Source organism: Camarhynchus parvulus, unplaced genomic scaffold (genome assembly GCF_901933205.1).
Source record: "Camarhynchus parvulus unplaced genomic scaffold, STF_HiC, whole genome shotgun sequence".
Taxonomy (NCBI): Eukaryota; Metazoa; Chordata; class Aves; order Passeriformes; family Thraupidae; genus Camarhynchus; species Camarhynchus parvulus.
The window spans coordinates 57,333-77,638 of NW_022148391.1; the positions used below are offsets into that span (position 1 = coordinate 57,333).

The following is a 20,306-nucleotide window of genomic DNA, read 5'->3' on the forward strand; positions in this document are numbered from 1 at the left end:
AGGCGGCTGTTGCCTACTCCTGCTCCACCTCCAGCTGAGCCAAACCTGGGAATTTTGGCATTCCCAAGCTGCCAAGCTGCCAGTAGCATTGGTGCCACTGATCCTGGCTCTGCCTGGGCTCTTACACCGACGCCGGGCTCCTTTCATCCTCCCAAATCTTTGGAAGCGCAGTGATCCGGGCGCTCCTGTTGCACGGATCCGCAGCGATTCCCGATCCCGCTGCCTTGTGCTGGCAGGCAGCGGGAGCAGATGGAAATAGCAGCGTGATCCCAGCTGCGGAGAGGCCACAAACCGTCGCACGCGGGGCCGGGAGAGGAGGCAGGGATATATATAGGGACAGACGTATGGATGATGCACTGCCGGCAGCGGGGACTCGCCGGTGCCAGCGGCCCCAAAATACTCGAGCGGAGCCGGAATCTGTCAGATTCCCACTGACTGCAGCAGCTCCTGGCCCTGGTGTCACCACCGTCGTCACCGGTGCCTGGATCCCAACCTGGCTACTTGGGAAAAGCTGGGTGGTGACAAAAGGCTGCAGAGAGGGAGGACCCCCCTATCCCAGGTGTCAGAGCTCCTGGATCTGATCCTAGCCATGGGGACTGGCGGGTGGCATCCAGAGCCACCACCTGCATCCCAATTCCTGCCGAATGGGTGCGCTGGCAGGGATCTGCATGGAGCTGCTGGCATCAGATCTTGCCTGCGTCAGGGGCTTGGAATGCTGAGGGTCTCTGGCAGGGTCAGCACCCTCGGGATCATGGATAATTCCTCGGTTATTAGCAGCAGTGTCTTCCCAGATAAAGCAGCATCACTGTGGATCAATGGCATGAAGGGCTGGGAGACGCTCAGAATTCCAGGAGTGTGTTCCTGGGATGTCATGGGATCCTAGGATGCTCTGCCCTACAGTGATGGGTACCTGGATGGGAAAAGGGATTAACAGCCTGTACCTATTGGAAAGATCTGATTCAAAGCTCCTGCTAAGCCCCAAATCCCTGAAATTACCCCAGAGGAGCTGGCACCGACAGCTCCTGCAGATCCCACAGCTGAGGAAGCTCCACGTGTCCAAAATAGCCGTGGTTCCTGCTGCGGGATAGGAAGTGGAGGGAAAAGCCGGCAGCACCCGCCCTGCCAGTGCCGGAGCGGATGTGGCAGGAGCTCTGGCTGCCTCCCAGCCCCAACCCCATATCCATGGCCATTAAAAGCGGATGTGTGGTTTGAAACCTCCAGCGGGCTGCAGACCTCGGATCCCCAAGCTTTCCACCACACCGGCTCAGCTCAGAGATGGATGGAGGGAACCAGGATTCTTTGGATGTCCAAAAGAAGAGGAGCTGGTGGTTGCACACCAGGATATGTCCCCTTGGTTTTAGGGGATCCCAAATAAACCCTTCCCTGAGGCTGGTCCCCACCACTTTTCTCTCACAACAAATTCCTTGGATTTGTGCTTTTTATTGCCTGTGTTTGGTCTAAGAGGCACTTGGAGAGAGGAAGAAGAAGGATAAGGTGTCAACCCTGGATCTGGTGCCTGTTTTGGGACAGACAGTGCCAGGGATGAGCCTCCTCTTCCCACAGAGGCAAAACCCTGTCCAGGTTGGAGACAGGCAGTGCTTCGACCCAGGTGGAATTTCCATCAGCTCCTTCCCAAACCTGATAGCCAGGAGAAGCCTGGTGGAAAATTCTCTCCCCCAGCCCAATTCCAGCAGCGAGCTGGGGTTCTCAGGGTCAGTGCCTTTGTTCCCAAACCTCAGAGCTCTCCAGGATGATGGGATCCATGGAATGGATGCAGCCAGCACTGCTTTTTCCTGTGCTGCCCACTGGGACAGGAGCAAAGGATTTTCAGAGGTGGAGGAGTGGAAATGTTCTTGTGGGGTGGCAGTGTGAGATCCCCCCTCAGGGAAGGGGGCTGTATCCCAATCCAAGGCACCCTGGAGTAGGTGGGATAACCATTGGGATCCATGAGCCCTGCCAATCCAGGACACAATGCTGCTGTCCCAGCTGGATAAGGCTGGTGGTCAGACCATCGGTTTTCCTTTGTGGAGGCTGTGAGCTTCCTCCTTTCCCAGCCCTAGATGGGAATTCCCTGGGAGGCAGGTGGAGGCTCTGCACCCCTCCAGGGGGACAGCGGCTCACGTTTCCTCAGGAGATCCCGTCAGGGCTGCAAATTCCCCCTCCCCATCCTCCGGCCCATCCTCCGGGGATACCGGGGCGACCTCGGTGCCCTCCGGCTCCTCCTCCTGTTGCTGCAGGCTCTGCAGCCGCTCCTGCCGCTCTTCCATGTATTCCTGCGCCCCGTCGCCCACCAGCTGCACTTCATCCCCGACGCAGGGCGGCTGCCGGACGGGATTGTGGTCGTAGGACAGGAGGCGCAGGGAGGCGAGGCCGCTGAGATCCGGGAAGCTGGCGATGCGGTTGCGATCCAGGTCGAGGACGCGGATGTGATCCATACGCAGCAGCACGGACGGGAACTCCTGGAAGCGGTTCCCGTAGAGCCAGAGCCCCCGCAGGCTGGCCATGCGGGACAGCGCCGCGGGCAGCCGGCACAGCCGGTTGTCTCCCAGCTGGAGGCTGCGCAGCTCCGGCAGCTGCAGGAGGGCGCGGGGGAAGTGCGCCAAGAAGTTTCCCTCGATCCAGAGGCAGCGCAGGCTCTGGAGCTGGGCGAAGGAGGGCGGCAGCCCCTGCAGCCCGTTGCGGCCCAGGTACAGGTACGCCAGGTGGGGCAGGTCGCACACGGCCTCGGGCAGCTCCATCAGCTCGTTGCCGTCCAGGGCGAGGGTCCGAAGGTGCTGCAGCTCCGCCAGCTCGTCCGGGACCTCCCGCAGCCCCGCGTCGCTCAGGTAGAGCTTCCGCAGCCCCTGCTGAGCCCACAGCTCGGCCGGGATCTGCCGGCCCCGCACCTCCAGCCGCTGCTCGACGCCGTCGGGGCCCTCGGCGGCCGCCACCGGGACCCCGCGCCCCGAGGAGCCGCCGCTGCCCATCGCTCACCGGGACCGGCACCGGGACCTGCACCGGACCCGGCGGGGCGGGGGGGGGAGAGGGCGACGCCGTGGCCATGGCAACGCGCCGCGGCCAATGGGAGCCCGCGCCACCGGGGCGGAGACCACGCCCCCGTCCATTCACGCCCCGCCCCGCCGTTCGCGCCCATTTAGACCACGCCTACCAACTTCATTCATGCCCCGCCCCGCCGTTCCCACGCCCACCGAGCCCCATTCATGCCCCGCCCCGCCATTCCCACGCCTACCCGGCCCCATTCCCGCCCTACTTGTCCCGGTTCTGTCCACAAACCAGGCAGGACCCCCTCGCACCCCAGCATTCCCAGCCCCTCTTCCAGCAGCCTGGCATCAGCGTCCTCACCCTGAATTCGGTGTGACGCCCTAAACTGAGTGTGAGGTCCCTGGGCTGGGTGGGAATTCCTAAACCGGCAGGAGGGGCTCCCTGAGCTGTGTGTGGATGCTTTGACTGGGTGGGGGTCCTTAACCTGGTGGGGAGTCCCTCTGTGATTCCTCAGATCCCCTGGGACCCTGCCGAGACCCACTCCCTGGGGCACAGATCCCGTTCTCCATGGCCAGGGAAGATATGGATGAAGCCTCTCCAAGTGCCCCCTCCCCATGCCATGGCTGCCCACCCTGCGGGGTCCTTCCTCCTCCTCATCCTCACGCTTCCCACCACAGCCCTGCCCGGATTTTCCTGCCGCAAATCAGCTGTGTCATTCCAAAGGCGGCTCGGAAAGTTGGAAAGCCAGGCTCGTACAGCCCTCCAGCGGCAGCTGGCCAGGTGACACCCCCCGACCACCCAAACCCCTCCTGCCAGCTTTTTGGGAGGCAGGAAACCCCCAAAATGAGGGAGCAATCCAATGGCATCGCTCAGGGTCTTTATTCCTCCTACGGGGATTTGGGAAAAGCCGAGGATGGGATTCCCAGGATGCAGCAGCACTTTTTGGGGGGGGGTCACGTCAGGGGGTCATCAATGCGCCACAGGTTGGTGGGGCGGTTGTTGGTGCTGAAGCCACTGGGACTCGGGATCTGGATGCCCTCCACAGATCTCGGGGCCCAGGTGATTGGGGTCTGTGCCCACCAGCCTGGAAAATCCAGGAGGGATTGGTGAGGGGGGTGTCCACTCCTCCTGGGGGCTGCAATCCCCCCCAAAACTCACCTGGTGCTATGGGGGCCATCTGTGAGTGCTTGATCAGGTACTGGTTCTGGATAGTGCCATACCCCAGCGGCTTCTGAGGGATGCAGTGAGTTGGGAGCGTGGTTCCTCGGGAAAAGGGATGGGACAGGGGACATGGCTGCACCCACCTTCACAGGAGTGACTCCCTTGGGTCCCACCTGGAGCTCCGGGGGGGCGAAGGGGGCTGGGTAGCCCATGGCAGGCTGGTACTGTGTGGGGACACAGGGATGAGATCCTGCTCATTCCCATGCTCAGGCAGCTCCCGCTGCCTCAGAGCCCACTGGGAGCACTGGGACAGGATGTCTCCTGCCCTTGCCACCCCATCCCTTTGCTTACAGTGCTGCATGTGGCAGAAAAGGAATCCATCCGACCATCACCGACAGCAAGCTGTGGGATAGGAAAAGTGTCCCCTGGGGTGCTGAGGGGTGGGGGGGACAGGGGACACGGTAGGGACAGGGCTCACGGGCTGCTCTGGCACGGTGAGGTCACTCCTCGGGGAGGTCCCGGTGCCGCCCGACAGCTCCGTCGCCCTCGGTGGGACATCTGTGGGGAGCAAATGGAGCAGGGATGTCCCCTGTGTCCCCAGGCCTGGCATTACCTGGATACACCTGTCCCACTGTGTCTGAGGGGGGCAGGGGGTCTCCAACACTCCCAAAACCTCCTGAGGTCTGACCTGGCTCCAGGAACACTGACATCCCAAAATCCCTAGAGTTGGATGTGGCTCTGGGACCATCAATAATCCCAAAACGTTCCTAATGTTGGAGCAGGACCTGGAACCCCCAGGGCCTCAAACCCTCCTGCGGCTGGAGGTTTCCTAAGAATCCTAACACCCCAAAATCCTCCTAAGGACAGAGCTTTCCCTAGGATCACCAAGACCGCAGAATCCCCTGGGAATAGAGCTTTCCCTGGGATCTCAACACCCCAAAACCCTCCCACTAGGGCTGGAGCTTTCCCTGGGATTCTCAAGACCCCAAAACCATACCTGGCTTGGCAGGAGTGGCGCAGTACCTCTGGATGCCGTATTCCCCGGATGTATTTGGGGCTCTCACCTCCCCGAAACGGAGGTGGGAAAAGGAGAAGCCAGTGGGATACTGACACTGCGGATCATCCACGTGCTCGGGCAGGATCCTTTGGTACTCCGGGCGCCCGAAGACCTTGAAGTCCTTGGCAGTGGTGGAAATGTCGGTGTCCTGGCTGTGATGGGAATGGCTGTGACGGAGTGATCCCAAAACGTGCCCCCCAAACTCCTGGAGCAGGGACCTACCGCTCCACGTGCGGGCAGATCAGGGATCTGAGCTCTGAGTAGTTGTTGACGACGTATCCTGAGCCGGTGTGGACGCCGAGGAGGGGGTGGATGCTCCTGTCACTGGGGGGCTCAATCCCCAAAATGCGCCCCTTCTTCACCTTTGGGGGTGACCCCCTGGGCCCCTTCCCAAAGGCTGCCTCGTAGGTGGTGACGTAGAAGCCCGGGAGCTTGGAGGGGGCACCCTTCACCATGGGGAAGCCCGTCCCCAATCCCGCGGCGGGCGAGTCCTGCGGCAGGGACGGCATCTTGGCTCTGGGAACAGGCCCCTGGAGCCGGGAATGGCCCGAGGTACGGCCCTACGCCATGGTTGGAGCTGCACTGGAGGTGCGGGGCCTTCCCAGCAGGCCCGGAAGCTGTGGAATGTGCCCGGGGAACGCGACTCTATCTCCTGGTAACCGCGACAATGGGGACCTCCCGGGAGGCTGTCACCGGAGGGCAGGAGGTGGGACAACCTCCCTGGTTGTCGCTGGAGGGCACCACGGGGAATGTCCCGCTCCAGCTCCACGACAGCCCCCCCGCCCCGGGGTGGGGTCACCTCCTGGGGGTCCTGGGAAAAGGGGCAGGTGGGAATTGGGAATATCAGCGAGGTGGCATGGGCCAGATCGAGCTGCGAATGTCACCGAGGGCACGACCCCGATGTCACAATGCAGGAGAGGGGCAGGGCCAGCAGCCAGGCAAGGCCGGTAGTCAGGGCTTTATTCAGCATTCCATAAATGTCCAAAGGCTGCTGGGAAGAGGAGGAAAACCATAGGGAAGGTGGAAACGCCAGTCCAGAGCCCCACGTCCCTGTGCTAGTCCAAGGAATGGGGACAGAGGCGTCCCCTCCCTCAGCGTGGAGGCTCAAACAGATATTCCAGGTCCGGCTGCCGGAGCCTCTGCTCCCTGTTCCTGTTTTTGGCAAATTCCCTCAGCATGGCCATCACATCCGTGTCGAACTCCGCCGGCGTGGGCTTCGCTTCTGAGGGGAAAACAGGGAAAAATCAGCTCTGTGCTGTGCCCAGGTGCCACCCCGGTGTCCCAGGGCGTGGCCACACGTACCAGTGGCCCAGTAATAAATGTCCCAGTCGTTACTGGGCTCGTTGATGAGGCGGTCGTAGTGGTTCAGCTGCTCCTCGCTCATGCGCGCCAGGTTCTCCTTGGCAAAGAGGCTGGAGAGGGATGGATCGGGATGAGCGGGAGATGAAGGAAGAGTTGGGATACAGGAACCAGCTCAGTGTGATCCTGGAAAACACCGACCCCCAGCCTGCCCTCCCTCACCTCAGTGGGTGGGAAAACACCTGCACAGCATTCCCAGAGAAACCCTGGAATGCCCCTACCCAGCCTGGTCTGGTGGAAGGTGTCCCCACCCATGGCAGGGGGTGAAACTGGATGAGCCTTTAGTCCTTTCCATCCCAAACCATTCCAGGATTCCATGTGCTCGTTCACATGAGATATTGGAAAGGGATTCTTTCCAGAGAGGGTGCTGAGGCCCTGGAATGCACTTCCCAGAGAAGCTGTGGCTGCCCCATCCCTGGAAGTGTGCAAACCAGGCTGGATGGGGGTTGGAGCAACCTGGGATAGTGAAAGGTGTCCTTAAGGCCCTTTCCAACCCAAATCATTGCAGAATTCCACAATTCTGTGACCCTAATCGCTCCTTCAATCCCAAAATCCAACTGGCCTGGTATTCACATGTCCCAGGATTTACAAACATCCTTCCCAAAGCATTTTGGCTCACTGAGCTCTCCCAGTTCCACTCCATCACTGGATCCTGGACCAGCAAGATCTTGGAGCAACTTATCCCAAGGATTTTTGCCCTACCTCAACGAACTCTTCCCTGTTAATGACCTGCCATACTCAGAGCCAAGCGCACCTGAGCAGGATGCAGTTTTCCAGCATCCCCCTTTTCCTGCTCTCGTACAGCAGCCGGGCTCTCTTGGTGTCCAGGGGCTCATCCGGACGCTCCTGCCAGGGGGGCAGCGGGATCTCCAGCACGTCCTTCCCGGAATCCGTGGGGGAATCGCCCCGGTAGCCGCGCTGAGGAATCAGCGGCCGCAGGAGCTGCCGGCGCAGGGAGCAGAGCTGGAGGGAATGGGGAAAGCACAGGGGTATCAGGCCTGGGAGTGCCTGCACACAGGGACATCTTCAAATCCTACTGGACACGGTTCCCAATCCCACCTCCCCAAACCCCACTGCCCAGACACCATAAATCCCCCAGACCTCCCTTTTCCCCCAAAAATACCCTTTTGTCTGCTTAGACTCTCCACCTTTTTTTCTCTCCTCTTTTCCCCTCAATACGCTAATTTTCCTCCCATCCTGCCTCTCCCCCAAACTCACCCCTTTCCCCTCCTTTTCCTTTCCCCTCTCTCCCCCTTTTTTCCCCTTTCCCCCCGTTTTTCCCCTTTCCCCACTGTTTTCCCCTCTCCTTCCCCTTTTACCCCCTTTTCCTCCCATTTTACCCTGGTTTTCCCGCTCTCCCTCCCTCCTCTCCCTTTTCCTCCTTTCCCTCCCCTTTGCCCTCCCAGTTTTCCCCCCTTCCCCCCCACCCTGGCCGCCGCCATCTTGCCGGGCGCCGCTCTGGCCACGCCCCCTCCCGGCCCAATGGGGCGAGGCGTGCCGGAAGTGGGCGTGGCCACGCCCGGAAGTGGGCGCGGCGGCGCTGGCGGTGAGCGCGGGCGGCGCGCGCGGAGCTGGGATCGGGGGAGGGGGGGCCCGGGGTGGGGGGCGCGACCTATCGCGACATATCGCGACCCGCCACCCCCTCCCCTCACATTCCCCCTACCTACAAACCCCCCAGCCCGGGCCCCGCCGCTCCGCAGGGCCGCATATGGCGGGGACAGGGCGGCGCGGAAAAGGGGGGGGGCAGTGGGGGATCGTGGGGGGCACAGGGAATTGGGGGGGAAACAGGGATTTGGCGGGGGAGACAGGATATGGAGGGACGGAAGGATCTGGGGGGACACGGGATTTGGAGGGAAATGGGATTTGGGGGGGCACAGGGATTTAGGGAGCAGAGGGGATTCGGGGGACACAGGGATTTAGGAGGCACATGGGATTTGGGGGGACACGGATTTAGGGGGACGAGGGGATTTGAGAGGCAGAGGGGATTTAGGGGGTAGAAGGCATTTAGCGGGGGGGGCACAAGTATTTGGAGGGAAGAGGGGATTTAGGGGAACACAGTACCTGGGGTGAGGAAAGGAGATTTGGGGCTCACAGGGATTTGGGGGGACGCCCCCAGCGGCTCCCCAAGGCCTCAGTGACCCCCTGCCCCCCATTCCCAGAGCACCTTCCGTGTCCTGGCTCCGCCCGGTCCCAGCCCGGGCTCCCGCTCTTCCCGCCTCTGGAAATATGTCCGAGGGAGTGGATCTGATTGACATCTACGCCGACGAGGAGTTCACCCAGGTGAGGGCTGCGATGGGGGTGCAGATCCCCCCCCTTTTCTTTCAGGAAGAGATCCCAGTGTCCTGCAGCTCATCCCAGTGGAAGATGCAACTGGTGTGGCTGGGAAAAGGGAAGGATCATTCCCAATCGTTCCCAAATCTCGGTGGCTGCCACCTCCAGCTGTGATTAAAGGGTTTCCCTGTGGGTTGTGACACGTGGCTGGTCACGGAATGTTTGGGATTTAAGAGCTTAGCTGTGTCCTGGTTGGAAAAATGAGAAATCCCAGCTGGAAGAGGCATTTCCAGGGAATTACACAGTGAGGGGATACCAGGAGCCAAATCCATGGGATCACCCAGGCTGGGAATCTGTGCAGGAGCTTGCTGTTCCTGTGCTGCTTGTCCCATCCCAGGAGTATCTGGGATTCACAGCAGGAAATGATGAAGGAAGGGGGTGTTGGAGAAGCAGATTTTAGGGAGTTCATGGATATGGGAAAGCAAGTGCGAAGGCAGATGTTGGAAAATTCGAAACTGCCATGGAAAGCTTGTGGAGAGAAGTTGGCAAGAGGAAAAGTCATGGAAACTGGAAGCAAAGCACACGGAGGAAGGAATCACCATGGAGAAAGGAATTCCTGTGAACTCCTGGTGATCAAGAGAAGCTTCTTCTGGTTATTGGATGAGACTATCCCATGGAATCTCCTGGGAGGACCAAGTGGATGGAGGATTTTCTCAAAGCTGGAATGGTGATCCAGGCCAATGACTCTGGCATGTTCGTTCCTCTGGGATGTGTGGCAGGAGAGCACCTGGAATGAATCCATGCCAGGAACAAAGCAGTGGGGAGGTGCTGTGGTGTCCCTGTGGCACTCCAGGGATGCCAGTGTAATTCCAAATCCCACATTCCCACGTGGTGATTCCCTCTAACAGTGCCCAGCTTCATCCCTGTGCACCTCAGCTCAGTGTGCATGGATGGGGAGCAGGAGAATCCCTAAAATCTCCCAAGCTGAATCCCCTAAGTAGCAGAACTGAGGGATTCCAAGGGATTCCCCCTCTAGCCCCTCCTTCCTATTTTTGGTCTTGACTTTCTGAAACTTCCAGGCGGGAATCTTCCAGCCTTGGGCTGTGTCCAAAGGCTCCTGGTGGAGGTGGGAGCGTGGGAGTTGGATTAACCAAACACTTGAGCTTTTTTGGGAAATGAACACAAAACTACAGCTCCCTTTTCAAATCATTCTTTTATCAGCTCCAGGGAAAGAGCTGGATGCAAAAGTTCAGGGAGAGGGAAAATGGTTGGATTTTTGGATTCCTGGATTTCCACAATCCTTGGAAAGCTGTGTGCTGAGCATCCTTCTTTGTCCAGCTCCCAAGAGGATGTTTGCAATGCCCTGACCCTCAGACTGTCTCTAGCAGAAAACACTGTCCAAACTGCCTGGAATTGAAAATTTGGGAGCAGAACCTCTGGTTTTTGTGGCACACCAGCTCCTGTGGGATAGATCCTCATAGAGTGATTTTGTGGGATGAAACACTCGGCACAATCTGAATGAGGAACTGGGATCCATAGTAAACACAGAACTTGCTGGACATTCCAAATTAAATATAGCCTGAGACAGAGTGGGAATTGGGAGGCAGATCTAGGACATGCTGGAATTCCCAGCTCTGGCGCTTCCTGAGCTTCCTCTGCCAAAGGGACAGATCCAATGTGTGGGAAGCTCCTACCCTAGAAAGGGCTTTTTTTTCCCAAAAATGAGCAAGTTTGGGGTGCTGGGCATGGTTTGAGGGGGGTGTGGAATTCCCAGGTTGGATTTTTGGGAAGCATGTGTTGCCAAGGACAGGCTCATCCCTGGAGGGCATTTGGTTTTCCACCACTGAATTCTTGCCCTCCAAATTGGGAATTTCTTCCTGGTGGTAGCCACAGAGTCTTGTCCTATTGTGTGGGATCCAAGTGGGCTGGTCCTTGGAATGTGCTGGAGCTCAGTGGGGGTTTAGATGAGATATTGGGAAGAATTTCTTCCCTGTGAGGATGGTGAAGCCCTGGAATGGATTTCCAGGGAAACTGTGGCTGCTGCATCCCTGGAAGTGTTCCAGGCCAGGTTGGACAGAGCTTGGAGCAACCTAGGATAATGGAAGGTGTCCCATGGCGGGGGGTGGGATGGGATGATCCTTAAGGTCCTTATTCCAACCCCAACCATTTCATGATTCCATGAAATCAGAGACCATCATCCTGTTTTTTGGGATTGCCCAGGCAAGGGGTGGCTGTAATTCCCAACTGTGCATAGACCCAAACCAAGTGATTTGGGCCTTAAACCTTTGAACTCAGCTTGGAAATTCCTCTTGGGAATTGGGACAGCAGTTTGGGAAGAGCAAAGAAGGCTTCCCAAGCCCTTCCCAAGGCAGGATCTCATGACGTTTTCCCAGCAGGACCCGGAGTTCAGTAATGCTGACCAGATGGATCTCTACGACGATGTGTTAGCAGCCAGCTCCCAGCCCCAGGAAAAGCGTTCCAGCAGCTCGGAAGCGCCTCCGGAGATCCGTCAGGAGCCATCTCCCAAGCCCAACAGCAAACCCCCGGCCATCCTGTACACCTACAGCGGCCTCCGGAACAAGAGGGCCGCCGTCTATGTCGGGAGCTTCTCCTGGGTGAGCTCATCTTCCTGGGAAATTCGGGATTCCAGGGGAACCTCTGAGGCGCTGCTGGGCTCTCTAGGGGAGTGGCAGGGATTTTGAGGGGCCTGCTCCTCCTCAGTCCTGAGCTGGATTGTGAGCTGGGCTTGGCTTTGTGATCCTCAGGGAAAAGGGATTTGTATCCCTGAGGAGCTTCTGGGCTGAGGTATCTGCTGATGTCCCTTTGAAGCTGTGACTTTGGGGTGTTGCTCCTGAGTTGCCTTCTCCTGTTCAGGGATGCAGTTTTGGGAAGGCTCTGTCTTGTCAGAACCTGTTGTTGTTATCCATTCCCAAGGCTTGTTCCAGATGATTTTAAGCTCCCTGAGGAAGTCTGGGGTGACATTCCTCAGGTGGATGGGGGACACTGGGGACAGACATGGATACCAGCCTGTTCTCTATGCCCTCAGTGGACGACTGACCAGCAGCTGATCCAGACCATCCGCTCCATTGGAGTCTATGACGTGGTGGAGCTGAAATTCGCCGAGAACCGAGCCAATGGCCAATCCAAGGGGTGAGAGCCAACGGAGTTTCGGGTGGGAATGATGGGAGCCAGGCCCTCATGGCCACATCCATTGTTTGGTGGAAGGTGAGGGAGCAGCCAGTGCTTTTCCTGCCTGGGACAGGGAATCCATGGAGCATCCCAAAGAGCATGGAAAAGTGAGGAGGGGGTGTGGAGCAGTGGGATGGGATCAGGAGGAGGGTCTGGGGGAGTTCTCTGCAGTGGGTTCAGGGCTCAACCTCCCTCTCTGCCACGCAGGTACGCGGAGGTGGTGGTGGCCTCCGAGAACTCGGTCCATAAACTCCTGGAGCTGCTTCCTGGAAAGATCCTGAATGGAGACAAGGTGGAGGTGAGGCTGGCGACCCGACAGAACCTGTCGCAGTTCGAGGCTCAGGCTCGCAAACGTGAGTGCGGTGCCGGTGTGAGGCGGCGCGGGGGGTTCCATCTCACACACATCCCAAATCCCCCCAGATCAGCTGCCAGGCCCAGCCCAGCGAGCCCTTGGGATGGGGGGAAACGTTGCCAGGAGCATCTGGGGGTTGTTTTTCCCATTCCTGAGCCGGATTAGCTCCTGACCCGAGTCTTTATGATCCCCTTTTAGGTGCTCCCACACTGCGAAGATCCCTCGTAGCCTCTTCCTCCTCCTCTCCAAACTGAATGGGCTTAAGCTCTTCAGGCTCTCAGCATAGCTAAGACCCTCCATATCTATTAGTAGCTCCTCTCTGGATCTGCTCCAGAATTTTTCCATCCCTGCGGAGGTAAGGTGCCCAACACTGGAGGAATATTCCAGCTGGGGCCTGGCCGTGGGCGTCCCTCAATGGCGATAGGTGGTCCTGGCCTCACTCCGCAGCGATGCGATGGGATCCGCAGGGATTGTCCTGGCAGGAGCATGTCTGAGGAGGTCTTGGCCAGCTCTGGTCGTTGTAGATCCCTTGGCATGTTTTGTGCAAGGAAAACTCCCCCTTCCCAGCAGAGTTGCTTCGCTCCCTTCCTTTGGCTCAGGTGCCCGAGGGGATCGGCTGCTTGGTGCTTAGGCTGTGTCCCAACTTGCCCTGCAGATTTGGTGGAGCAGGGAGTGTTCCCTGGGCCGAGTTCCGGCTGCCCCCAGGGCACAGCAGAGCTCCCATGCAGCCTTTTGGCACAGCTGGGAGCCGTGGTTCCTGTCACACCCCTTCTGTCTCATCCTCAGTGCCTCTTTGGATAGAGCAAGGCTTCTTGACCCTCTCGGAATGCTGAGTTTTCCTTCCTCTAGCAGCAGCTCCGTTGCTGTCAGCACTTGAGTTCTGTCCCCTCATGCTCTTCCATGCTTGGCCCTCTCCAAATCCATGTGTGGATCTCAGGCTCTCCAGGTCTTTGGGGATCTCTCACCATTCCTTGTGGCTTTTGGCTCCTGTCCCTGTGACCTGCCTGTCCCCAGGGCACTGTGCGGGGTCTTGCTGGAAAGCTGGGCCCCTCTTGGAAAAACACATGGAAGTGGAGGCTATGTGTGGCCGGCTGGATCTCTCTCTGGGCACCTCCAGCCCTCCAGGGGTGGGAGGAAGAGGAGGAGCAGGAGGTCTCAGAGACCCGGACACCCTCCAGCTGCATCTCACAGCTCTTTCCCCGTGCCACTTCCAGGTGTGCCGCCGCGGGCCCACTCCCGGGATTCCATGGATGCGGTGGATGGCCGGGCGACGCCGACGGAGAACGCGCTGCCCCCCGCCCGCATGGAGAAGCCCCCCTCAGTCCTGCCCTTCTTCAGCCGCCCCCCTGCGCTGCCCCTCATGGGGCTACCCCCGCCTCCCATGCCCCCCCCGCCTCCCCTCTCCTCCGCTTTCGGAGTCCCTCCGCCTCCTCCTGGAATTCCCTACCAGCACCTGCTGCCGCCGCCACCCCGGCTGCCCCCGCCCCTGGCCGTGCCCCCACCAGGGGCCGTGCCCCCCGCCCTGCACCTCAATCCCGCCTTCTTCCCGCCACCCACTGCTGCCCTGGGACCCCCTCCGGATACCTACGGCAAGGCCATGGCTCCCTACAACCACAGCAGGTGAGCCGGGCAGGAGTGGGGTTGGGATGCTCAGGGAGGATCCCGCTGAACCCCCGTTCCCACTGTGCCGACAGCCGGGAGCTGGGCCCACCGATCCCAGCCTTGAGCGAAGGCGAGTTTGAGGAGATCATGAACCGCAACCGCGCCATCTCCAGCAGCGCCATTTCCAAGGCGGTGTCCGGCGCCAGTGCAGGTACTTCCCGTGTCCCTCATGCCCCTGTCCCGGGATGGATTCCCGCTCCTGACCCTCTGCTCTGCTCCTCAGGGGATTACAGCAACGCCATCGAGACATTGCTCACAGCCATCGCTGTCATCAAGCAGTCGCGCGTGGCCAGTGACGAGCGGTGCCGCGTCCTCCTCTCTTCCCTCAAGGATTGCCTGCATGGAATTGAGGCCAAATCCTACAGCAGCAGCTCCAGCAGCAGCTCCAGGTGAACCCTGGATCTAGAGAAGGGGATCCTCCCTGCAGGTGAGTGACTAAAAAATGACTCCTTGGGTTTTGTCTCCTCTTCTCCCGAAGGAAAAGGCACCGATCCCGGGAGCGCTCTCCCAGCCGGTCCCGCGAGAGCAGCCGGCGGCACCGGGATCTGCTCCACAGCGACGATCGGCACGAGGATTATTTCCCAGAGCGGAGCCGGGAGCACGAGCGGCATCGGGACAGGGACAGAGACAGGGACCGGCACCACTGAGACAGGTGGGAGGCTGGGGAATCCCCTGGAAGCCTGAGGGATGAGGGAAGGGCACTCCCACCATTCCTCTGCTCTCTCCCGACAGGAATTTGGCAGGAAGTGGTTTTTAATGGACTCTATCTCCTCACCTCGACCAGGATGCCGTGCCCGAGGCTGCTCCGCCCCATCCCGGTCCCTTCCTCGCCACCGCAGTCCCCTCCGGGCGGGACCCCCGCCCGCACCTCGTGGCCTTGGGAATCCCCCCCACCACTGCTGCTGCTTCCTGGGGCCATCCCGCTCCGCTCCGTGGATACTCGGACCCAAAGAGAAATGGTGCTTTTATTCCATGGAGGGAGGTTTGTGAGCCCTTCCCAGTCCGGGGGGGAACAGAGGAGACGGAGCCCTCCCTGTGCAGCTTGGGGGCTTGGAGATGCACAGCTCTGGATCCTAGGATCAGGAGCCATGTGCCATCCTCTGGATTGCCTGGGGACACTCGCGTCCCCATCGCCCTGGTGGGGCACTGTGCCACGCTCCTCCTTTGCCCCTTCACCCTCCAGGAGCTGGGAAAAAGGGGTTGGAGCTGGGTTGGGGGTCATCCTCTCTATCCTGACATTCCCCACAGCAGCATTCCCACCCAAACGGCAGCTCCGGCCTCTCCCGCAGAGCCTTCCTTGTTTTAGAGGAAGCGGAAGAGGCAGGGCAGGCTGTGACCCCCTTGTGTCCCCCCAGAATCCCAAGAAGGAGAGGGAGGGAGAGCCCAGGAGGGTCAGGATGAGCCGGGACACACTGGGTGACTTCCAGGGCTGGAATCACACTTGGGTGGGAAAACCCAGGCCCTGGAAGTCTTTTTAAGTTGAAATAACCCAAATTCAGGAAAAACCACCCTGATTTTCCCAAGCCCCACGAGGTGGGAGCACTCGGCAGGAGAGCTCCGGGTTTTTTTTTACTTACCGCCACAGATTTTTAGTTTCTTTCCAAATAGTGGAAGGGGGAACAGATTTCCCCCAAAAATTGCAGAGCAAATCCCTGGAAGCCCCGGCGAGGCGCCGCCCCTCCTGCTCGCAGTGATTAGATTTGTCTTTGGATAGGTTGGAATTGTGTAATAAACTCAGATGACGTCAGTCTTTTACACAGAGCTCCTGTTGCCTTCCTACGGTGGGATTTGGGATAATGAGGGAATGGGAGGGATTTGGGGAGGTCTGTGCACCCATTGTCCCTCACCCTCTTCCTCCTCCAATGGGTTCCTGTGCTTCCCAAACTGGCCCTGAAGTGCTTCCAGCATTCCCAGGGGGACCCACATTTCTGGGCACCAAGTAAAAATAAATATTTATTGGAAAATAGTGAATTATTCTGGAAGGTCGTAGAAAAAAAAAAGGATTCTTCATACCTTGAGCTGGCTCAAGCTCTGAGGAGTCCAAGTGGATTGAAGAGTGGGAAAGGTGGGAGGGATATGTCCAGGGGGCAGTGAGTGAAGTGGGACGTGGGAAAAGGGAGAGATGAATCTGTGGCAGCAGGTCCCTGGTGAAGTGGGAAGCAGGAAAAATGGGAGGGATATGTCCACATAGAAGCGACAAAGGTGGGAGGGATGTGTCCAGGTGGCACCAGGTGAAATGGGCAGTGGGAAAGGAGGGATCCCCCCCCTTCCCGGGGCTGGGAAGTGGAGCTGGCACGGGTGATGCTCCCCTGTGTCCATGGGCCGTGTCCTCAGTAGGGATCCGTGCTGTGGAAAAGGACAGACACAGGGATGTGTGGGTGCCAAACCAACCTGGCAGCTCCCGCGCCGGCTCCCCCAGTTCATGGGATGCAGCACCTGGAGAAGGACAGGAGTGCCAGGAAGCCCAGGAGCAGCTCCAGGCCATAGAAGAGGAGTAGGATGGCACTCAGGAACGCTTCCAGGCGCAGGGAATATGTCTGGAGCAGCAGGTAGTACACGGCCAGAGCAGCTGCCGGCACTGTAAGTGCCAGGCTGAGGGACAGCGGCACCTTCCGCTGGCACAGGTTCCCCTTGGAGCCTGTGGAACGCAGAAGAGTTCGGATCAGATAATGGAAATCATGGGAGGATTTTAGGTGGAGAATTAAATGTCCCGTTCCCGTGGGCAGGGACACCCTCCTCTAGCCCAGGTTGCTGCCTGCCCCGTCCAACCTGAACATCCAGGGATGTTCTTCGCGGGTGTCCTGGGACTCTGCACTCCCTGTGGAGCCTCTGGCATTCAGAGGCACTCACCAAAGAAGATGCGTGTGGCCTCAATGCCGAGGTAGAGGAGGAGCAGCACCACGTCCAGCACCAAGTTGGAGACGGGATAGGGCAGGAGCAGCACTGCAGGAAAAGCACCGCCCTCAGCACCACATTCCCGCCTGTCCCGGCGGGATCGGGAGGAGTTCTGGAGCGAAGGACTCACCTTTGTACACGAACACGAACGCTTCCAGGAGAAAATATGTGGCGCAGTACCAGCCGTTGAGGAAGAGCAGGACCTGCAGCGGAGCCGAGGAGCGATGGCGGTCTGAGGGGACACGGGGCGGCCATGAGGGGGGGCACGGGGCGGGCGCGGCAGCGCGGCCCTCGGAGTCCTGCAGCGCCTCGGCCGCCCCCCTGCCTCGTCTCCAGCGCCGTTCCCAGCCCGGCTTCCTCCCGGTACCCCCCGTAACCCTCCGGGATGCCCCGTTTCCCCCCCCCGGTCCTGCTCCCACCCCTGGGCGCCATCTTCCATCTCCATGGGAACCGCCGCCGCCGCGCTCGCCCGCACGGGGGCGCCGAGGGCGAGGGCGCGGAGCGTGAGGGCGGAGCCGCTCTATGGCCCGCCCCTCTGGGTGGTTTGGCGGCGCGCGCGCTGCCGCTCTAGCCGCACCTCTCTATGGTTGGAGGACCGAGCGCAGCCGCGAGGGTTCGAGTCGTCCTTCCTCCTAACCCCGCCCCCCGGTATCCATCGGGACACGAATCCGACACCGGAGCATAGGAATGTCCCCGTTTGGCGGCTTCACTGTAACCCAGGAATCCCACACCGGAGCACGGGAACGTGCCCGTTTGGCGGCTGCACGCGCGGCGCCGAGCTGGGGTACAACGTAAAGAGTGCAGCTGTCACACCGGGTGGGCACAAACACCCGGCAGCCTCTGGAAAACACATCCGATTTATTCCTTTAGGGTTTCCAAAAACATTCCAGTCCCAACCACGGCTGTGGCCCCAAAATGCAGGGACACCCCACAAGCCTCCTGCTGACTCCCAAAATCCCAAGGGCTGGACCCCAGAGAAAGCATGAGCCAGAACCAACCCCGACAGAGCCGGTGGAGTGCAAGGAGACTCCAGGGGATCCATCAGCCACGGAAATGGGCAAACTCCTTGCGGAGCCAGAGCGAATCCTGGTAGAAGAGGGGGTCTCCCAGGTGCACAGCTGTCCGCTTGTAGAAGTAGCAGTAAAGCACGGCCGCTGCAGGGAATTTCGGGATGAGAGAGGGCCCCCAGCACCCCCAAAGGATGTGGGATCCCACCCTGATCCTTGGAGTTCTTACCCAGCCTCTGGAAAACGAACAGGGTCTGAAGGCCTTCAGTCCAGATGAAGCGGCTGGAGTCACGCCAGCGCAGGTTCTGAGGGGGTTGGAAAACTGGGAATAACCCCCGGAGCAGTTTTGTTGAGCCCTCCCAGACCCCTCACCCCATTCCAAAGGTTCTGAGCGGGACGGAGGGACATCAAGGCAGGAGTTACACCTGGAGAAGTTTGGGAAGCTCCCTACCCCAAAGGTTAAGCAGCTCAGGGGATTTAGGCATTGAGCCCGGACCTATTCCGGCTTCAGACTGCAGATCCCTGCAAATCCCTGCAAATCCCCTTCCTGGACGGCGTGGGCAGCACCAGAGCAGCTGCTGTGGCTCCTGACCCCCAAACATTCCCAGTGCTTCGGGGCAGCAGGAGGGAGGGAACTCCAGGAGGTGTCCAGGGGGTGGGAACTGCTCCATTGGGAAGGAGCTAGGAAGGAGTTTGTTCAGGAAGGAAAAGGGGAAGGTGCTGCCAGGACAGATCCAGGAGCCTGCACAGCCCTTGGAGCTGTGGGAAGGGAGGGGACTGCCCCCAGGTATAGGGATTAATCCCAGAAAAACCAGGAGCTGCTAACACAGGCTTTCCCTGAGGAAAGAGGATTTTCTGATGGGTCACAGCCCTTAGAGAATGAGCTGGGATGGGGCTGGCATTGGGCAGGACACTTCCAGGCTGATGCCAACCACAGGGTCATGGAATGGGAACATCTTCCATGGGACACCTTCCAGGGGGAGAAAGGACTGTGGGAAGCTGGAGGTCATGGAAAAAGCCCTTGGGAGAATCCAGCAGCTGTGCCCACGCCATCCTACCATAATCCAGACGTGGAAGGAGATGCTGAGCGCCAGGTAGGCTGCGGAGAGCAGGATGGTTCCCTTGAACTTATGGAAGAGGAGGTTGACCAATCCCGCCTGGAACACGTAGGTGTTGAAGAACATGAGGAAGACGATGATGACGTTGAAGACGATGGCGATGTCCTGGATGCTGCCGGGAGAACAGAGGGATTGTGGGGTCCTGGATCTCTTGGATCTGCTCCCCACATTCCCTGTACTCACATGAAGAGGACGAGCTGCACGGCCGGAGCCGTGCGCAGCAGCTCCGAGAAGGAATTCACAAAGAGGTCGTAGGAAAGCAGCAGGAACTGCAGGAACAGCACCAGGCTGTAGTTGCTGGGCTGGAGCATCCTTCTTCCTGGGGCTTGGAGCCCTCAGCCCCAGCATTCCCAACAGATCATGGCACTGGGGGGGCTCAGCAAGGCCTCTCTCGACATCCCAAACCTGGAGGGGAAACACAGGGATTGGGATGGACCCCAGAAACCAGGAAAACCCAATGAGCTGCATCCTCTCTCTCCTCCAGTGTCTTCCTTGCCCCTGAAATGCACCCCAATCCCCATGTGAGGAAATCCAGGGATGAGTGAGACGTGCAGCCCCAAGAAGCAGTGTCCAAGCAGGTTATTCCCGGCTGTTCCCAGCTGCATGGGCAGTTCAGAGCAGGTTTGGGCATGTCCCACTCTGGGCAGAGGGAGAGAGCAGTCAGGACAGACAGACGGGACACCGGAGCAGGTACAGCCCTCGTGGGACACATATCCCACGGGAACAGCCCCCTCAGGGATCATCCTGGCTGGAGAGGGCCGGAGGGGACAGGGATCCCCCGTGTCCCGGCAGGAAAAGGGCTGTGCTGGGGGCTGAATTCCCTGAGGGGGCGACATGGTGACAGACGGGGGTAAAGGGGCTGGGAAAGGGCGGAAAGTGGCTGGAAATGCGGGGGAAGAAAGGCTGCACATGGGAGCGAGAAACTGATGGACAGGAGGGGGGAAGGAGCTGGATATGGGGACGAAGAGATCACTCTCTGCCCCTCCAGATCCCGCGTCACTCTGCCCCTTCTCACAGCCACCACTGCGGAGCCCCCGGCCCGCTGTCGCCGCCCTCTCCCCCTGTCCCTGGCCGCCTCCTCGCTCCGGGAGCCGCCCCCCCCGATACGGCCAAACCCCGCTGGGTGCCGGAGGTCCCGGTCCCGGGGGTGCCGCTGGGTTCCCGCCGTGCCCCCGCCCCGGGCGCTCACCCGCCGCCGCCATCTTGGTCCCCATGGAAACGGCCGCCAGAGCCGGAAGTAAAGGCGGAAGTGG

General features: G+C 59.7%; 6 protein-coding genes across 9 annotated transcripts; 1 reads left to right on the forward strand and 5 right to left on the reverse strand.

Annotated features, from left to right (window-relative positions):
• Positions 1 to 2,117: 2,117 nt before the first annotated feature.
• On the reverse strand, positions 2,118 to 2,966 carry LRRC10B (leucine rich repeat containing 10B). The gene has a single exon (XM_030970437.1). It carries the CDS (start codon positions 2,964 to 2,966, stop codon positions 2,118 to 2,120), a length of 849 nt encoding a protein of 282 aa, XP_030826297.1.
• A 943-nt stretch (positions 2,967 to 3,909) lies between these two features.
• LOC115916688 lies at positions 3,910 to 5,995 on the reverse strand. Its single transcript, XM_030970413.1, has 7 exons — positions 5,423 to 5,995; positions 5,141 to 5,352; positions 4,622 to 4,701; positions 4,495 to 4,498; positions 4,287 to 4,367; positions 4,141 to 4,213; positions 3,910 to 4,066 (listed from the first exon to the last, which is right to left on the reverse strand). Exons 1-7 carry the CDS (start codon positions 5,707 to 5,709, stop codon positions 3,952 to 3,954), a joined length of 852 nt encoding a protein of 283 aa, XP_030826273.1. The 5' UTR covers positions 5,710 to 5,995; the 3' UTR covers positions 3,910 to 3,951.
• A 121-nt stretch (positions 5,996 to 6,116) lies between these two features.
• Positions 6,117 to 8,046, reverse strand: SDHAF2 (succinate dehydrogenase complex assembly factor 2). Its single transcript, XM_030970418.1, has 4 exons — positions 7,987 to 8,046; positions 7,314 to 7,522; positions 6,503 to 6,612; positions 6,117 to 6,422 (listed from the first exon to the last, which is right to left on the reverse strand). The coding sequence occupies exons 1-4, from the start codon at positions 7,999 to 8,001 to the stop codon at positions 6,292 to 6,294; spliced, it is 465 nt and encodes a 154-aa protein (XP_030826278.1). The 5' UTR covers positions 8,002 to 8,046; the 3' UTR covers positions 6,117 to 6,291.
• A 28-nt stretch (positions 8,047 to 8,074) lies between these two features.
• Positions 8,075 to 15,794, forward strand: CPSF7 (cleavage and polyadenylation specific factor 7). 3 transcript variants are annotated; one of them, XM_030970410.1, is made up of 10 exons: positions 8,075 to 8,105; positions 8,719 to 8,839; positions 11,224 to 11,445; positions 11,877 to 11,980; positions 12,227 to 12,372; positions 13,586 to 13,991; positions 14,066 to 14,184; positions 14,257 to 14,422; positions 14,512 to 14,685; positions 14,766 to 15,794. In XM_030970410.1, exons 2-9 carry the CDS (start codon positions 8,786 to 8,788, stop codon positions 14,678 to 14,680), a joined length of 1,386 nt encoding a protein of 461 aa, XP_030826270.1. In that variant the 5' UTR covers positions 8,075 to 8,105; positions 8,719 to 8,785; the 3' UTR covers positions 14,681 to 14,685; positions 14,766 to 15,794. The 3 variants fall into 3 exon arrangements, with proteins under 3 accessions (XP_030826270.1, XP_030826271.1, XP_030826272.1); XM_030970411.1 differs by having other exon boundaries at positions 14,818 to 15,794; XM_030970412.1 differs by having other exon boundaries at positions 11,227 to 11,445.
• A 174-nt stretch (positions 15,795 to 15,968) lies between these two features.
• Positions 15,969 to 17,595, reverse strand: TMEM216 (transmembrane protein 216). The gene is made up of 5 exons (XM_030970419.1): positions 17,348 to 17,595; positions 17,059 to 17,160; positions 16,884 to 16,976; positions 16,470 to 16,671; positions 15,969 to 16,379 (listed from the first exon to the last, which is right to left on the reverse strand). Exons 1-5 carry the CDS (start codon positions 17,358 to 17,360, stop codon positions 16,364 to 16,366), a joined length of 426 nt encoding a protein of 141 aa, XP_030826279.1. The 5' UTR covers positions 17,361 to 17,595; the 3' UTR covers positions 15,969 to 16,363.
• TMEM138 (transmembrane protein 138) lies at positions 17,061 to 20,305 on the reverse strand. Of its 2 annotated transcripts, XM_030970417.1 has the most exons (6): positions 20,243 to 20,305; positions 19,237 to 19,458; positions 18,994 to 19,165; positions 18,165 to 18,240; positions 17,927 to 18,082; positions 17,061 to 17,160 (listed from the first exon to the last, which is right to left on the reverse strand). In XM_030970417.1, the coding sequence occupies exons 2-5, from the start codon at positions 19,362 to 19,364 to the stop codon at positions 17,970 to 17,972; spliced, it is 489 nt and encodes a 162-aa protein (XP_030826277.1). In that variant the 5' UTR covers positions 19,365 to 19,458; positions 20,243 to 20,305; the 3' UTR covers positions 17,061 to 17,160; positions 17,927 to 17,969. The 2 variants fall into 2 exon arrangements, with proteins under 2 accessions (XP_030826277.1, XP_030826276.1); XM_030970416.1 differs by lacking the exon at positions 17,061 to 17,160 and having other exon boundaries at positions 17,767 to 18,082.
• Position 20,306: the final 1 nt, after the last annotated feature.

Coding starts and splice junctions, on each gene's coding strand:
- CPSF7 (XM_030970410.1), top strand. CDS start 8,786: ATGTCCGAGGGAGTGGATCTGATTGACATCTACGCCGACGAGGAGTTC. Junction 13,992..14,065: donor GCTCCCTACAACCACAGCAG/GTGAGCCGGGCA, acceptor CTGTGCCGACAG/CCGGGAGCTGGGCCCACCGA. Junction 14,185..14,256: donor GGTGTCCGGCGCCAGTGCAG/GTACTTCCCGTG, acceptor TCTGCTCCTCAG/GGGATTACAGCAACGCCATC.
- SDHAF2 (XM_030970418.1), bottom strand. Junction 6,613..7,313: donor GAAAACTGCATCCTGCTCAG/GTGCGCTTGGCT, acceptor ATCCCTCTCCAG/CCTCTTTGCCAAGGAGAACC. Junction 6,423..6,502: donor CATTTATTACTGGGCCACTG/GTACGTGTGGCC, acceptor TTTTCCCCTCAG/AAGCGAAGCCCACGCCGGCG.
- TMEM216 (XM_030970419.1), bottom strand. Junction 16,977..17,058: donor GTTCGTGTTCGTGTACAAAG/GTGAGTCCTTCG, acceptor CTTTTCCTGCAG/TGCTGCTCCTGCCCTATCCC. Junction 16,672..16,883: donor GGCCACACGCATCTTCTTTG/GTGAGTGCCTCT, acceptor TGCGTTCCACAG/GCTCCAAGGGGAACCTGTGC.
- LOC115916688 (XM_030970413.1), bottom strand. CDS start 5,709: ATGCCGTCCCTGCCGCAGGACTCGCCCGCCGCGGGATTGGGGACGGGC. Junction 4,214..4,286: donor AGGGAGTCACTCCTGTGAAG/GTGGGTGCAGCC, acceptor TGCATCCCTCAG/AAGCCGCTGGGGTATGGCAC. Junction 4,067..4,140: donor GATGGCCCCCATAGCACCAG/GTGAGTTTTGGG, acceptor TGGATTTTCCAG/GCTGGTGGGCACAGACCCCA.
- LRRC10B (XM_030970437.1), bottom strand. CDS start 2,966: ATGGGCAGCGGCGGCTCCTCGGGGCGCGGGGTCCCGGTGGCGGCCGCC.
- TMEM138 (XM_030970417.1), bottom strand. CDS start 19,364: ATGCTCCAGCCCAGCAACTACAGCCTGGTGCTGTTCCTGCAGTTCCTG. Junction 18,241..18,993: donor CCTTCCACGTCTGGATTATG/GTAGGATGGCGT, acceptor CAACCCCCTCAG/AACCTGCGCTGGCGTGACTC. Junction 18,083..18,164: donor GTTCGTTTTCCAGAGGCTGG/GTAAGAACTCCA, acceptor AATTCCCTGCAG/CGGCCGTGCTTTACTGCTAC.